This window comes from Boleophthalmus pectinirostris, unplaced genomic scaffold, assembly GCF_026225935.1.
Source record: "Boleophthalmus pectinirostris isolate CB_2022bp ecotype Guang Dong unplaced genomic scaffold, ASM2622593v1 HiC_scaffold_16, whole genome shotgun sequence".
Taxonomy (NCBI): Eukaryota; Metazoa; Chordata; class Actinopteri; order Gobiiformes; family Gobiidae; genus Boleophthalmus; species Boleophthalmus pectinirostris.
The window spans coordinates 17,928,733-17,944,422 of NW_026571095.1; the positions used below are offsets into that span (position 1 = coordinate 17,928,733).

At 43.3% G+C, this 15,690-nt stretch overlaps 1 protein-coding gene across 1 annotated transcript; it reads right to left on the reverse strand.

Annotated features, from left to right (window-relative positions):
• Positions 1 to 11,601: 11,601 nt before the first annotated feature.
• pecr (peroxisomal trans-2-enoyl-CoA reductase) lies at positions 11,602 to 15,674 on the reverse strand. Its single transcript, XM_020936079.2, has 8 exons — positions 14,467 to 15,674; positions 14,104 to 14,237; positions 13,739 to 13,904; positions 13,587 to 13,668; positions 13,418 to 13,514; positions 13,233 to 13,343; positions 12,857 to 12,968; positions 11,602 to 12,777 (listed from the first exon to the last, which is right to left on the reverse strand). The coding sequence occupies exons 1-8, from the start codon at positions 14,576 to 14,578 to the stop codon at positions 12,692 to 12,694; spliced, it is 900 nt and encodes a 299-aa protein (XP_020791738.1). The 5' UTR covers positions 14,579 to 15,674; the 3' UTR covers positions 11,602 to 12,691.
• Between the last annotated feature and the right edge of the window lie 16 nt (positions 15,675 to 15,690).

Consider the following 15,690-nt stretch of genomic DNA (forward strand, 5'->3'; position numbering starts at 1 on the left):
AAGCGCTTCCAAGTGTGCACCCTTAGTCGCGGAAAGACACGCAGGAGATGTTGGGAGAATTTTATTGTAAAACAGTGATTTTGGTAGGAACTGGTACGGCGAGCGGTGCGCAATAACTACGGAAACGGGCGCGCGCATCTTCACGTGCTCTCCCCCAGGACGGCGTTCTTAGGGACGAGCCTGCTCCGTCACACACACACTCTGCATTGACAGGTTAGTATAAACAGCTGTATGTCAGTAAATCTCATTGTGTTCCTTCTTTGCTGAAGCAAGTGACAATCAAAAATGAACAAATATCTTTGCCAAATATGATCATGTGGAACACCACAGTTTATCTGCAGTACAATAGTACATTCTTATAGTACATTGTACAAATTTCCCTGCTGTAATGCTGCCGTCCCTTTAAGAGGACGTCATTACTGCCTCTTTCGCATGCGCACTGCAGCGCAGGTAGCCAGTACGCAGAGGAAGCGCCAAGGAGAAAGGCACACGTTCGTCTTTCTCCTGCTAATGTTCATGTTTGTGCGTAAATGAGAAATGACCACACACACACACACACACACAAGTACAGTCACAATCCCAGTCTTTATTCTTATCCATAACAATCATCAATAAACCTTCCTATTCAAACCTCTGGATCCTGCTGCAGTCTTTCTGACAGAAGACTTAGGCCAGACTCCCGTAGGCCAGCATACATCATATATCCAATATTTCACAAGTGGTCCTTCGAGTCGGATGTACTGGAGCTGCGCCATGGCCACATCCAGAGATTTCTTAGATGGGCAGCCACCGCTCAGTCCCCGTCCCCACAGAGTGCATCGCATTCCCGGACATCTGGAGGATTTTGAGCTCAGCTACCCATTATCACACCATCAGCCATCTACAATAAGGCCAACATCACCACCTCAGCCAACATACGTCATACCACAAAGTCCTGGTGGATTGTCCACTTCCTCTGTATGTACTCAACGGACTGTAGAGAATACTGAGGACAAGATGCAGCACCTAGAAGCTCGCTGGCAGGCCATCAGTGTGCAGATGAGGGAGCTGCAAGCAGAGATGAGTGAGGTCAGATGGAGCTCACAGTCATACAGTGCCTTTGCTCGCCCCCCTTATCCTCGCAGGTATGCACAGCCTCAGTATAGCAGTCTACCACAGCTGGAGAGAATCCCTTCACAATATCCGAGCCCAACGCCGGAGGTAGGAGCTCCTTCGTACCCTCCAGGACAGAATCCTCAGTTCCAGCCTCCACAGCTGCTGTACCCTTCCCCCACAGTGGAACCATCTTCAGCACCAGGGACGGCTCCTGTTCCTGCAGCAGTGCCCCCAGCTCCCCACCCTACAGCAGCCACAGCCAACGCAGGGCCTCAGGAGTTTTGGCCACCGCCTCCTCCTCCAGTTGCTCCTGCCACAGCTGCTCTGTTGCCTCCTTTGTATGACTCTACACCTACAGGTGCACCTATACAGCCTGTAACTGCATATAGTGCCCCTACGTACACTCAGTCATACACTGCACCTGTCTACTACGCACAGCCTGTGCCACAGGGTGTACTCCCAGCAGCATACACCTCCTACTCTGCACATCCTCCTGCAGCGCCTGTAAGCCAGCCATATACAGCCCAGCCACCTGCCCATGTGCCCAGTATGGTTGAGATGGCCATTGCTTCTTCATTTGGTATCCCCAAACCAAAGCTCTTCATCTTCAGCTCTGGTAAGGAGAGTGATTTTCTCCTGCTAAAGAAAGGTTTGGACAGTGTGCTTGCCCCCCATAGCCATCTCACTGAGGACTACAAATATCAGGTTCTACTCGATCATGTGAAATTCCCTGCAGCCATACAACTAGTCAAACGGTACATTAACAGCACCACTCCATACACCAGTGCTATGGCAGCTCTTCAGCAGAGATACGGCCAACCCAGACAGCTGGTACAGGGAGAACTCAAGGCCATCCTGAATACTCCGCCAGTCAGAACAGGTGACTACCAGGGCATTGAGGACTTTGCAGCTGCAGTCGGCACACTGGTGGGAATGCTCAGCTCCATGCATCAGAGCTGCACTGTGGGTCTCATGTTGACACTCTGCTCACCAAATTGCCTCCACACTTCAGAGACTCCTTTGCTGAGCACTGTTTTAACCGGGGTATTATACAGAGTGGCAGTGATAGAACATACACCCTATTAGACTTAGCAGAGTGGCTCGAGAAGAAGGTGCAGACACTGCAGGTCTCCCGTAGGATCACTGCCAATACCACTGACTCTAGTAGTGCAGACAGTAGGGAGAGAAACCGCAGAAACCCAAGTCCACCGCAGTTTTACTTGGCAGCAACCAGGAGCCTCCTACTGCACACCCAGTCTCCACTGCTCCACTACAAATAAAGAAGCGGGACAAATTCAAACCATACTGTCCATATTGCAATAATCAAGAGCACTACTTAAATGGATGCACGGAGTTCTCTAAACTCACTCACCAGGCCAAAGCAGACTGGATTAAGGAGAAGAGGAAGTGCTGGAGATGTGGCAGGGGACACTTGCCTACCAACTGCACCCTGAAGAAGCCCTGCTCCACCTGTGGAGAACAGCACCTCCCTGTCCTTCACGAGGTGGCCCAAACAGAGAACATACTTGCAGTCAGTACATCCTCCGGTATGTTTTTCCTGGACCAAGCAAGTCATTCAGGCAGGGTGATGTTAAAGGTGGTTCCAGTCCGTCTACACAATGGGAGGAAATACATGAACACGTATGCAGTGCTGGACGATGGCTCTGAGCGTACTATCATCTTACCTTCTGCAGTTCATCAGCTAGGCCTTCCAGAACAACAGGAGGTCCTGTCTCTGCGCACCATTAGACAAGAGATAGTACAGATTAAAGGAGCTACAGTTGCATTTCAGGTGTCAATTCCCACAAAGAAAGGACTGAAATATAAGATAAACCATGCATTCACAGCAGCAGAGTTAAACCTAGCTGAGCAGTCCTGTTCCGCAGAAAGTCTTCAGAGAAGCTACAAACACTTGAGAGGCATTCCCTTGCCTGCCTTTGAGAAGATCAAGCCCATGATCCTCATTGGTCAGACATCCAATCTGGACACCGGAAGTAAGGGATGCTGTCAAGCTGAAGAAGGAGTCCTATCGGGCCTTGCTGGCTCGGGGGACTCCTGAGGCAGCTGACGGGTACCGGCGGGCCAAGCGTGCTGCAGCCCGTGTGGTCGTGGAGGCAAAAACTCGGAGCTGGGAGGAGTTCGGGGAGGCCATGGAGAAGGACTATCGGACGGCCTCAAAGAGATTCTGGCAAACCGTCCGGCGCCTCAGGAGGGGAAAGCAGTTCTTCACCAACACTGTTTACAGTGCGGGGGGAGAGCTGTTGACCTCGACTGGGGACGTTGTCCGGCGGTGGAAGGAATACTTTGAGGATCTCCTCAATCCCACCGTCACGTCCTCCGAGGAGGAGGCCGAGGCTGGGGACTCGGAGGCGGACTCATCCATCACCCTGGCCGAAGTCACTGAGGTGGTTGGAAAGCTCCTTGGTGGCAAGGCTCCGGGGTTGGATGAGATCCGTCCTGAGTACCTGAAGTCTCTGGATGTTGTGGGGCTGTCTTGGCTGACACGCCTCTTCAACATCGCGTGGCGGTCGGGGACAGTACCTCTGGACTGGCAAACCGGGGTGGTGGTCCCTCTGTATAAGAAGGGGGACCGGAGGGTGTGTTCCAACTATAGGGGGATCACACTTCTCAGCCTTCCCGGTAAGGTCTATGCCAGGGTACTGGAGAGGAGAATCCGGCCGATAGTTGAACCTCGGATTCAGGAGGAGCAGTGTGGTTTTCGTCCTGGCCGTGGAACACTGGACCAGCTCTACACTCTCCATAGGGTGCTCGAGGGTTCATGGGAGTTTGCCCAACCAGTCCACATGTGTTTTGTGGATCTGGAGAAGGCATTCGACCGTGTCCCTCGTGGTGTCCTGTGGGGGGTGCTCTGGGAGTATGGGGTCCGGGGCCCTTTGCTAAGGGCTGTCCGGTCCCTGTATGACCGGAGCAGGAGCTGTGTTCGCATTGCCGGCAGTAAGTCAGACCTGTTCCCGGTGCATGTTGGACTCCGCCAGGGCTGCCCTTTGTCACCGGTTCTGTTCATTGTGTTTATGGACAGAATTTCTAGGCGCAGTCAGGGGCCGGAGGCGGTCCGGTTTGGGGACCACAGGATTTCATCTCTGCTGTTTGCGGACGATGTTGTTCTGTTGGCTTCATCGAACCAGGACCTGCAATGTGCACTGGGGTGGTTTGCAGCCGAGTGTGAAGCGGCTGGGATGAAGATCAGCTCTTCCAAGTCCGAGGCCATGGTTCTCGACCGGAAAAAGGTGGCTTGTCCTCTCCGGGTGGGTGGGGAGTCTTTGCCTCAAGTGGAGGAGTTCAAGTATCTCGGGGTCTTGTTCACGAGTGAGGGAAGGACGGAACGTGAGCTTGACAGGCGGATCGGTGCAGCTTCGGCAGTGATGCGGTCGTTGTATCGGACCGTTGTGGTGAAGAGGGAGCTGAGTCGAAAGGCGAAGCTCTCGATTTACCGGTCAGTCTTCGTTCCTACTCTCACCTATGGTCATGAGCTCTGGGTAGTGACCGAAAGGACGAGATCGCGGATACAAGCGCTCGAAATGAGTTTCCTCCGCAGGGTGGCTGGGCGCTCCCTTAGAGATAGGGTGAGGAGCTCAGTCACACGGGAGGAGCTCGGAGTAGAGCCGCTGCTCCTCCACGTCGAGAGGAGCCAGTTGAGGTGGCTCGGGCATCTGTTCCGGATGCCTCCTGGGCGCCTCCCTCGGGAGGTGTTCCGGGCATGTCCCGCCGGGAGGAGGCCCCGGGGAAGACCCAGGACACGCTGGAGGGACTATGTCTCTCGGCTGGCCTGGGAACGCCTCGGGGTCCCCCCGGAGGAGCTGGAGGACGTGTCTGGGGTGAAGGAAGTCTGGGAGTCCCTGCTTAGGCTGCTCCCCCCGCGACCCGGCCCCGGATAAGCGGACGAAAATGGATGGATGGAATTGAAGTGAAATGTTTTTTTTCTTTGTGTGTTCTTGTAACTGTTTTGGCCTGTTGACGCAGCCCGCAAATGTTCCTGTAAAACTGAATTTTAAACTGTTAAAAGCATAAATAATAAGTGTGTGTTACATAAATATAGTTTAAAACATATTCTGTTAATGGAGCTCAGAAATGGTCTTGATTTGGGGAGGATTTGGGGAAGATTGTCTGTTTGGGTGGGAAAATGCAGCAGGAAATAGAAAAAAATGCATTTCCAGTGAATCTGAAGGCTAACTGAGTTCACCTTTGTCCTTGGTCCAACACAGTAGGCTATAAGCAGGAGGAATAGACTACTACAGTCAGTCCACTTTATTAAACAATTAAAGCAACAGTTTGATTACAGTAATGATCATGGTCTCTGACTATTATTTAACATGGGAGTTCAGATGACATGACAGATTACATTTTATAAATTAATAATATCTTTAATGTTGTTAAAATGCAGATTTTTGTTGCAGTGCAGCAAGTTCTAGGATCTAGTCACAATGTGATCAGGGTCAACATTTGTGCATTTACCTTTTGTATATTTCATGGCAAAATGCAAAAGAAAGTCTTTTGCCCCACATCTGGTTATGTGACATTGTCCCAATCTAAAAATCACCAATAGTTCACACACACTGTATTTCACTAAGACTGTTGTTGTCTATTCTATAGCTTCCTTTAGAAATGACCATATACACTTTATATTATTATGACTTCATAAAAAGGCCAGGTCAACTAAAAAAATAAATAAATTGAACTCACCCCTGGGCTACTATAGGCTGGTTTCAGATGACATCACAACATTCTGTGGGCCAGATCTGGGCACTGTACAGCTCCCAGGCCACATACGTACAGGCCACATGGTTGACTCTGACTGTCCTGTTTAAAATAATCTGAAATTACAAAATAAACATATTTTATAATTTTACCTCATGCATAGACTAAAGCTGCATTTTAGAGGTGTTTTTTTTATTTTTTTTTATTACCGTTTTTCTAAGGCAATCTCACTTTTTCATTGCTTAGTCATAACTACTCTTACCAGCTTGTCAAAACAATGCTATTTACTGCTTTTTTGATAAAGGAATACAATAAATATTATGCAGAATTATGTTAAGCATTTTGACATTTGGCATTTTTCAGTAATTGAACGAACTGGAGCCAGAATCGATGAAGCTGGAAGGGCACCCATGCTCACTCACTTATATATTAAAATTCATTGTACTTCAAACACAACAGGTATTCTAAAAATCCATTAATGAACTAATATGTGTCACCAGATATTTGTAATGATAAAATTTCTTTTGTGTATGTAAACACACACCAAAATCAGATCTAATTAAAGCCACTCACGGCCATGGTGGCCGTCGCCCCGGCGTGCACTCCCCTCCAATGCGACCACCGGGGACTCAAGACCAGCATGCCACTCTCTCTTTCCAACAGCAATTTGCATTCCCAAATGCAAATTTTAAAATGAATTGGAGGCTCAGATGCATATTGTGGCATAGGTTCACAAAATTTGGACCAGTGAACCATTGTGCACCGCTATGATGAACAGGAAGTCGGTCATATTGGATCAAAAGTTCGCCGCCGTTTTAACTTGGGTGTCTACAAAAAGATTCAAGTCCCCGGGGTTTAGTCCAAATGAGCTCAGATTTGACATGTCACATCTACAGACATAAACTCACAAAAATTTTAAATTTTTGGGGGGATACTCCTTATGGTTTGCCTGTAGCACGCCAGTGAAAAACACCTTCATTTCCTCTTTCTTTGAAGACCTGTCACAGCCACAGGCATTGGCCTAGAGAGCTCAAATTCAAATCACAATTGCGAGATTCAGGCATGAATGTAATGAAATATGAAATCTAATAAACGTGAACTCTATAGCGCCCCGTAGCATAGACATGAAACGTCAACATTATCGGATTTGGACCAAATTCGGGGATTAAATTCTATGTATCATTACAAGCAAAAAAGGCTATTACGGATATGATGTATTTTTCACGGTTGGCCAGAAGGGGTGCAAAGACTCCCTCAAAAAATATTTAAGAAATTATTATACACACAGGCTTTGTCCAATTTTGCAGAAATTTGAATCACTAATGCCTGATCACGGCCTGAATATAATACACTATAAAACATGTGAAAAGTGAACACTATAGCACCCCGTACCATACATATGAAACGTCAAGATTATTGAATTTACACCAAATTCATGGATAAAATTCTATGCATGATTATGAGCAAAATATATATTTTATATTATGGACATATATATTAATATATTACGGACATGAGGCATTTTCCACGGTTGGCCAGCAGGGGCGCAAAGACTCCCCCAAAAAATAGTAAAAAATGATTATACACACAGGCTTAGTCCAAATGTGCTGAAATTTGAATCACTAATGCATGATTTTGGTCTGATTATAATACAACATAAAGCATATGAAACATGAACACTATAGCGCCTCCTAGCATAGACATGACACATCGACATTATTGGATTAGTACCAAATTAGGGGATTAAATTCCATGCATAATTACAAGCAAAAAAATATATTCCGGACATGGAGCATTTTTCACGGTTGGTCAGCAGGGGGCGCAAAGACTCCTAAAAGCATTTAAAGGTACACTATGTAATATTCTGTTGGACGAGCTGTCGGTCTGGGCAGCTGTGAGGAAGAAAGAAAGGGGCGGTCGTGAGTCCCCAGCAGTCGCATGGGGGGGGCGTGCGCACCCTGGCGAGGGCCACCATTGCCGCGAGCGGCTTTAATTGGCCCTCGCCACTAACAAAGTTAGGGGCGAGGCGTATTGTTCTTCGTCGGTTTCTTTTTTTTATTCCTTTTCCGACCAAACGATCGCATTTTTGACCCCCTAAACATGGACGAAAAGTCCCCAAACCGGGGTTAAGATAGATCGGCCCGGCGAAAAATTCGATAAAATGGGCATCGCAACAATGACCCGAGTGACCCGTCTCAACAGCGCCACCTAGAATTGGACCCCTATGGGAGTGGGGACAGGCAAAGTTTGTCGCAGGGAAACGAAATTCGGGACAGTGATAGAGAACAATGTGACAAGACAAAAGATGAATTGGAGCATGACCCTATGACGAACAGGAAGTCGGCCATATTGGATCAAACATTCGGCGCCGTTTTGACTTGGGGGTCTACAAAAAGATTAAAGTCCTCGGGGTTTGGTCCAAATGAGCTCAGATTTGACATGTCACATCTACAGACATAGCTTCACTCAAATCTTCCATGTTTTTGGGATACTCTTTACGGTTCGCCCGTAGCACACCGGCGAATAACGCCTTCATTTCCTGTTTTTTCGGTGACCTGTCACGGCCACAGGCATTGTCCTAGAGAGCTCAAATTCAAATCACAATTGCGTGATCCAGGCCTGAATGTGATGAAATATGAAATTTAATAAAAATGAACTCTATAGCGCCCCCTAGCATAGACGTGAAATGTCAACATTATCAGATTTGTACCAAATTCGGGGATTAAATTCTATGCATGCTGACAAGCAAAAAAGTTTATTATGGACATGATGCATTTTCCACCATTGGCCAGCAGGGGCGCAAAGACTCCACCGAAAAATAGTAAAAAAATACTTACACACACAGGCTTAGTCCGATCGTGCTGAAATTTGAATCTTTAATGCCTGATCATGGCCTGAATATAATACACTATAAACCATATGAAAAGTGAACTCTATAGCGCCCCCTAGCATAGACATGGAAACGTCAACATTATCGAATTTGGACCAAATTCGGGAATTAAATTCTATGCATGAATACAAGCAAAAAAGTCTATTATGGACATGATGCATTTTCCACCACTGGCCAGCAGGGGCGCAAAGACTCCCCCAAAAAATAGTTAAAAAATAATTACACTCACAGGCTTAGTCCGATCGTGCTGAAATTTGAATCACTAATGCCTGATCATGGCCTGATTATAATACACTATAAAACATATGAAAAGTGAACTCTATAGCGCCCCCTAGCATAGACATGACATGTCAACATTATCGGATTAGTACCAAATTCGGGATATAAATTCTATGCATGATGACAAGCAAAAAAGTCTATTATATATATTTTGTCGTACAGTCACGAAATTCGGAGCAGTGATAGAACTCATGGAGACAAACAAAAAAGTCAATCATTGTGCACCCCTATGACGAACAGGAAGTCGGCCATATTGGATCAAAAATTCTGCGCCGTTTTGACTTGGGGGTCTACAAAAAGATTCAAGTCCCCGGGGTTTGGTCCAAATGAGCTCAGATTTGACATGTCACATCTACAGACATAAACTCACGGAAATTTTCAACTTTTTTTGGGATACTCCTTACGGTTCGCCCGTAGCATGCAGCCGAAAAACGCCTTCATTTCCTGTTTTTTCGGTGACCTGTCACGGCCACAGGCATTGTCCTAGAGAACTCAAATTCAAATCACAATTGCGTGATCCAGGCCCGAATGTAATGAAAAATGAAATTTAATAAAAGTGAACTCTATAGCGCCCCCTAGCATAGACATGAAACGTCAACATTATCGGATTTGGACCAAATTCGGAAATTAAATTCTATGCATGATGACAAGCAAAAAAGTCTATTACGGACATGATGCATTTTTCACGGTTTGCCAGTAGGGGCGCAAAGAATCCCCCCAAAAATATTTTTAAAATTATTACAGGGACATGCTTAGTTCGATTGTGCTGAAATTTGAATCACTAATGCGGGATATTGGTCTGAATATAATAAACTATAAAACATATGAAAAGTGAACAGTATAGCGCCCCCTACCTTAGACATGAAATGTCAACATTATCGGACTTGGACCAAAGTCGGGGGTTAAATTCTATGCATGATTATAAGCAAAAATGTCTATTACAGTCATGGTGTATTTTTCACGGTTGGCCAGCAGGGGCACAGAGAATCCTCCAAAAAATATTGTAAAAATTATTATATGCACATGTTTTGTCCGATTGTGATGACATTTCTATCAGTTATACACTGCATGACCCTTATTCCATTGATATGTCAAATACAGTTATCAGGGATACAGCGCCACCTATATGAATGCACACAATTTATTATTGTGTGATGTAAAATTAGTTTTACATTCATTTGTAAAACTTTGCCAAAACATTCACTGACGTACTCCTCATCATAAAAGTCAGTAAGACCTATGCCCTAGTTTTTGGCCTCTAGAATAATTTCACTTCTGAGAAATTTAAAGGCACACTATGTAACTTTTCTGGTGGAGGATGTGTTTTCATGCACTTTGTCTTAGTGTGACAGTGCTCTTGACCATTAAAGTCACGTGACCTGTGGCTTAGTGTCTAGAGTTTGTCTCTAGAATCATTCACTTTATCCAATTTTAAAGGTACACTATGTCATTTTTCTGGTGGACGAGCTGTTGGCCTCGGGAGCTGTCGGGAAGAGAGAGCGGTGTGTCGGGGGCGGGCGCGAGTCCCCGGCATTCGCCAGGGGGGGCGGTGCGCGCCCGGGGCGAGGGCCACCATCGCCGCGCGCGGCTTTAATATTTATTTTGTATTCCCCCTGTGTGTGTGTGTATGTCTGTCCACCCGCGATAATTTCGCCATTTATGGACCGATTGTCACCAAATTTTGTACGTGGGTCAAGTCCCCGTGCTCGATGCTGCAAAAAAAAGGTTTGATGACGATCCAAGGTCATTTGAGGTCACATGGGTCAACTGAAAGGTCACACCATTATAAAGGATAGGCAATTTCTGAACCACCTGTGGGCCAAAATATTTACCCAATCATCACACAAGTTGGCACACACATAACCGGGGTATGGGCTGGGCTCCTCATAAGATGGCTTCCGTGATGATGAACTGCCCCCACCGATGCCTCATGGGGGACCAGGTTGCTATCTCTGATTGCGCTTGTTTAAAAGAATTGTAAAGGTAAAATTAACAAAAGGAGAACATTTACAATAATTAACAAAAAGAAGCTCTAAAAAGAGAAGCAAAATGTATACTACTAAAAGTAGGCTAACAAAAACTGTATATAAATTCCAGTATTAGAAAAAAGTGGCATGCAGTCCACAGACAAAACAGCAGCCATGAGTGGCAGGGGGCAGGTCCTTTTATAGGTCTAGGACTGCAGGTGTAGGCCCAGGATTGGCCAGGTGTTATGGCGTTCCACCAATCAGCTGGAAAGGAACCAGGTGCCATGTTAAATTAAATCCACCAATCACAGCTGGTCTGGCGATGGAGGTTTGCATGCACATGCATAAATACGGATCAGAAGCAAAGACTTAAGCAGATATGCTTATAGGAGGAGCTGAAGGCATGTGGCTACAACACAAATTATTGGCCATCTTGATTAAAAACAATCCAGAGTTACAGAGGATATGTGTTTTTGACAGGCAATATAAACTAAGTCAATTTGCTGATGACACAGCATTATTCTTGCAAAATAATCTCATGGTTAAGAAAGCACATGCACACATAGTTTCATTATTCTCAAAGGCATCAGGGTTAAAATTAAATACTGTATTAATAAATGTGAAATTCTCCCGATTCATTTGTGTTGAGATAAAAAGGTTTTATCATTTATTTGGACTGGTTTGACAAAAACATTACATTTGTTCTGGGTCTAATGGACTGTGATGGTAATATGCTAAACTGAAAAATATAATCTTAACTGTGAGTATAGAGTATTCCATAAAGTTCCTCCACCATTAATCCATTTGATTAAAAGTACACTTCAGTAATTCCAGTGTTCCAATGTCCTTACCCATTCTGAAGGTGAATGATTGTAATTTATTAGATTCTAAATGTAACAATAAGTGTATTAATAATAAAGGTATGAGAAAAAAATACAATTACTTTAATAGAACTTCTTTTAAGCACATGCCCAGCTCTAATAATCAGTCTACAAAAATTAAAGCATACTCTAAATGTGTTAAGTTACTGCTTTCTCCTATAGTGAAGGATTCATTTTAAATTTTTGAAAAATATCTACCTTGTGGGTCTGCTTCTTAAAAGATTTAAATTAGAGGTTGAATTTTGTATTTTTTCAGAATCTTTGAATAATTTGTTTTTTGAATGCCCTCACTCTCAAGTCTTCTGGTTAGATGTCAGAAGCTGGCTTAATCTAAAAATGAAAATCCCTGTATTTAAGATTTCTCACATTTTGCTTTGTATGAACAATTTGGATTCTTCAACAGAAGTAGTTGTAAATATTATTTTGCTTTTGATAAAATACTATATTCATTGCAGTAACTGGAGAGGGAATAAACCCTAATTTTTTTGTTTTCTGGAGGAGTGGTCTTGATTTTTCAGTAGGAGACATGTAGTGAGGATGTAGTCTGAGGGATTATCAGACTACATATATATATTGTTTTATTCATGGCTGTAAATGGAATAATACCAGTCCTAATATCTTTCAAAATGAAATGCAATAAAAATAATATTTTACATATTATTTTAAATAATTTCAACCAATTAAACAATCTTATTACATATAATCAGGAACTTAAATTATCAATCTGAAACATCTATTTACCCCATGTCTATCTTTGTATATATTGTTTAACTGTTAGCTTGTATGTTTATAATCATCTACATGTAAATATGCAATACATTTAATAAAAAAAAAAGATTATTACATATTACATTATTCCTTTTTTAAAGTTTGCTTTTTGGTGTGTCGAGCAGTTCTTTCACATCTTGAAGATTTTCTCCTTCTGGTGCCTCAGGCCAAGCACTGTGATCTGCCAAAAAGAAACAATACTGTGTTTTATCTAACGTATGTTTGTAGTAAATAGCATACTGCACATATTGCCCACATACCAGGTATTTCCCAGACTGAATGGTAAAGACTCTGCCCTGCATCTACCCGCAGTGTGGCTCCTGAAATGTAGGATGCACCCGGAGACAACAGGAAACAGACAGCTGAAGAGATCTTAAAAAAACAAAACAAAAAAACTCAAAATATTAAGAAATTAAATCCACAAGTAATATGAATAAAACACTTGAATGACCAAAGTTTGTGCCGATTTAGGTTCCATACCAACAGCATAACCTACAGTCCATCCCTAAGATAAAATCTCCACATGCAGTTTCAAAGTGTAGAAGCACTGCCATTTAGTACACATTGCAGTAAAGCACTGTGAGAGCATTATTCACTTTACTTTATTATTATTTACTTACACAGTTAAAAAGTTACCTCCTCTGGTAATCCCAGCCTTTTTGCAGGAATAAATGGTATAACCCTCTTGAATATAACATGCCCATGGTCCTTATAGTTTTCCATAGCAGTTTTGGAAAATATTACACCCTAAAAAAGAAAGAATAATAACAGTACAATGTATACTACAATGGGCATGAGACATATTTTCTGTGAGAACATACAGGTGCGACTGCGTTAACACGAACTCCTGAGGATGCCCACTCAATAGCTAAGCTTTTGGTGAGATTGTCCACGCCTGCCCTTGCAGCTCCTGTGTGACTGTTCAATGAATGACAATAAAGATTCTAAAACAAGAAGTAATAAAACAGAGCATTGCTAGTGCATACTTACGCCATGCCAGGAAAACCTTTCCACATGTCAGCAATAATGTTTACAATCACCCCTCCATGTTGTTTCATCCATGCAGTGTAAACTGCATAAACATTAAGGTTATATCAGCCCTTGCCCAAACTCAACCATGGTAACTTTGCAATTCTTTATACCCTCTTTGCAGCACTGAAATGTCCCATTTAGGTTGGTGTCTATGACAGACCTCCAGCCTTTTGAGGGCATATTCTCAGTAGTGCTTATAAACTGGCCTCCACCATTGTTGACCAGAAAATCTATGCGTCCATATTGTTTCAATACTTCTGAAACAAGAAGCTTCACCTAGACACAATACACACATTAGGTCTTAACCAGACAGGTTATAGATTAGTGTTATATATGGTACAGAGTGAGACTTTCCCCAGGGACTGCAGATGGAAATGAACTCTGAGAGCTATAGCAGCTAAAGCATCACTGTTTGTTTGATTAATGCTCCTGTACATGGTCCCTGTAAAATAAACCAAACTAACTAAAACCTGACCTCCTCCTCATTGCGGATGTTGCATGGCACAGAGGTAACAGTGGCTGGGTTGGAGGAGGAGATCTTTGTCTTGAGTTCCTCCACTGCAGTTTTCAGCTTCTCTGCCTTTCTGCTGGAGATCACCACATTGCAACCTGTCAAATGACATTTCCTTTTGAAAACTATTGTAATACAAATAATCATATGAGGCTGTTATTCTGCACCAACTGAACAGCTACGCAGGCTTTATTATTAACAGTGCACATTACATTACATATTATACTAGTAGTTAAGTGGACTCAAACCGCTAAGAGCGAGTGACTCGAGTTATTGTTTCTTGAAACATATTAGTTCAAATTTTGTATCAGATAAAACAGTCCTCACCTAGTCCAAGAAGCTCTGCAGAAATGGCTTTACCAATCCCGGTGCCTCCTCCAGTTACAATTGCTACTTTATGATTAAACAAACCATGTCTGAACACACTGGTAGCCGCCATACTTGTGTGACCGGACAAAGTACAGCGACTTCACTTCTGCTGGAGAGTCGCAGAAACGATGTTATAGATTTGGTGCCACCTTGAGGAATATCTTAACAAAAACACACGCTTCACTTTAATTGCGGCTTGTAAGTATGTAAAGAGCAATTCAAATGGAAATTGTTGAGATTTCCCTTGTTATTACTAGGCAAAAGAAGTTCTGTTGTCTCAAACTCACAAAACTATAGAATCAGATCAATACTACACCAGCCCTCTCCCTCTAACGTATCATTTAATTCTGTGACAATTTTACATCTGATTTTGAGTGTTGAAATAAAAATCTAGATTTACTCCCTTAGCTCACAAGTTCTTAACCTAGGTTTAAAAATAATTAAAATGGATGCCAAATGTAGATTTAATTTTTTAAACTAGGGTTATACAATGGTTTCAAACCACAGTCAGTATTAAAATGTATAATATATATAGTCTGTTTCAAAAGTCCTTCAAAAAGCAGTGTAGCACATGTATTGTTGATTTACATTTCTTGGCCAAGTAAAGTTTTACTGAGCATTTCATATTAAAATTACATTTAACAGGCCACTTTGTCATTTTGTGGTTTTAGGTTGACAAATTTGTTTTCAGGTGATGTCATACTTCTAGATGGGGGAAAAGAGCCAGCCATAATTATGTATTTTACCATAAAATGTTAAAAAGGTAAATTCCTTAACATCAAACCTGAGCATTTCTATTACCAACTAGACCCAATACCATGCTATATTACAGCAAAAATCTGCAATTGAATATTAATTTTAGGTTGAGAACTATAGCACAAGATAATCAGAAAAACTGCTCCCAATCTGTCATTCTATTCTCAGATTCGCAAACTGTTAGTCAAGGGTTTTAGTTGCTGTATAAACTGCTGATTCCACTATGGTGGTAAGCTACTACTATAGCCATAGCTGTCCCGGGGAAGACAAAGTGAGGCACCAATCTATGCCATCAACCCCTCCGACCACCATTCATTCATTCATTCATTCATGCACTTTCATACAAGGCAATGTGGAAACAATGACAGAACATCTGAGTGGGAATTGATCCTCCAATCTTTGAGTTGGAGGATCATTGACCCACTG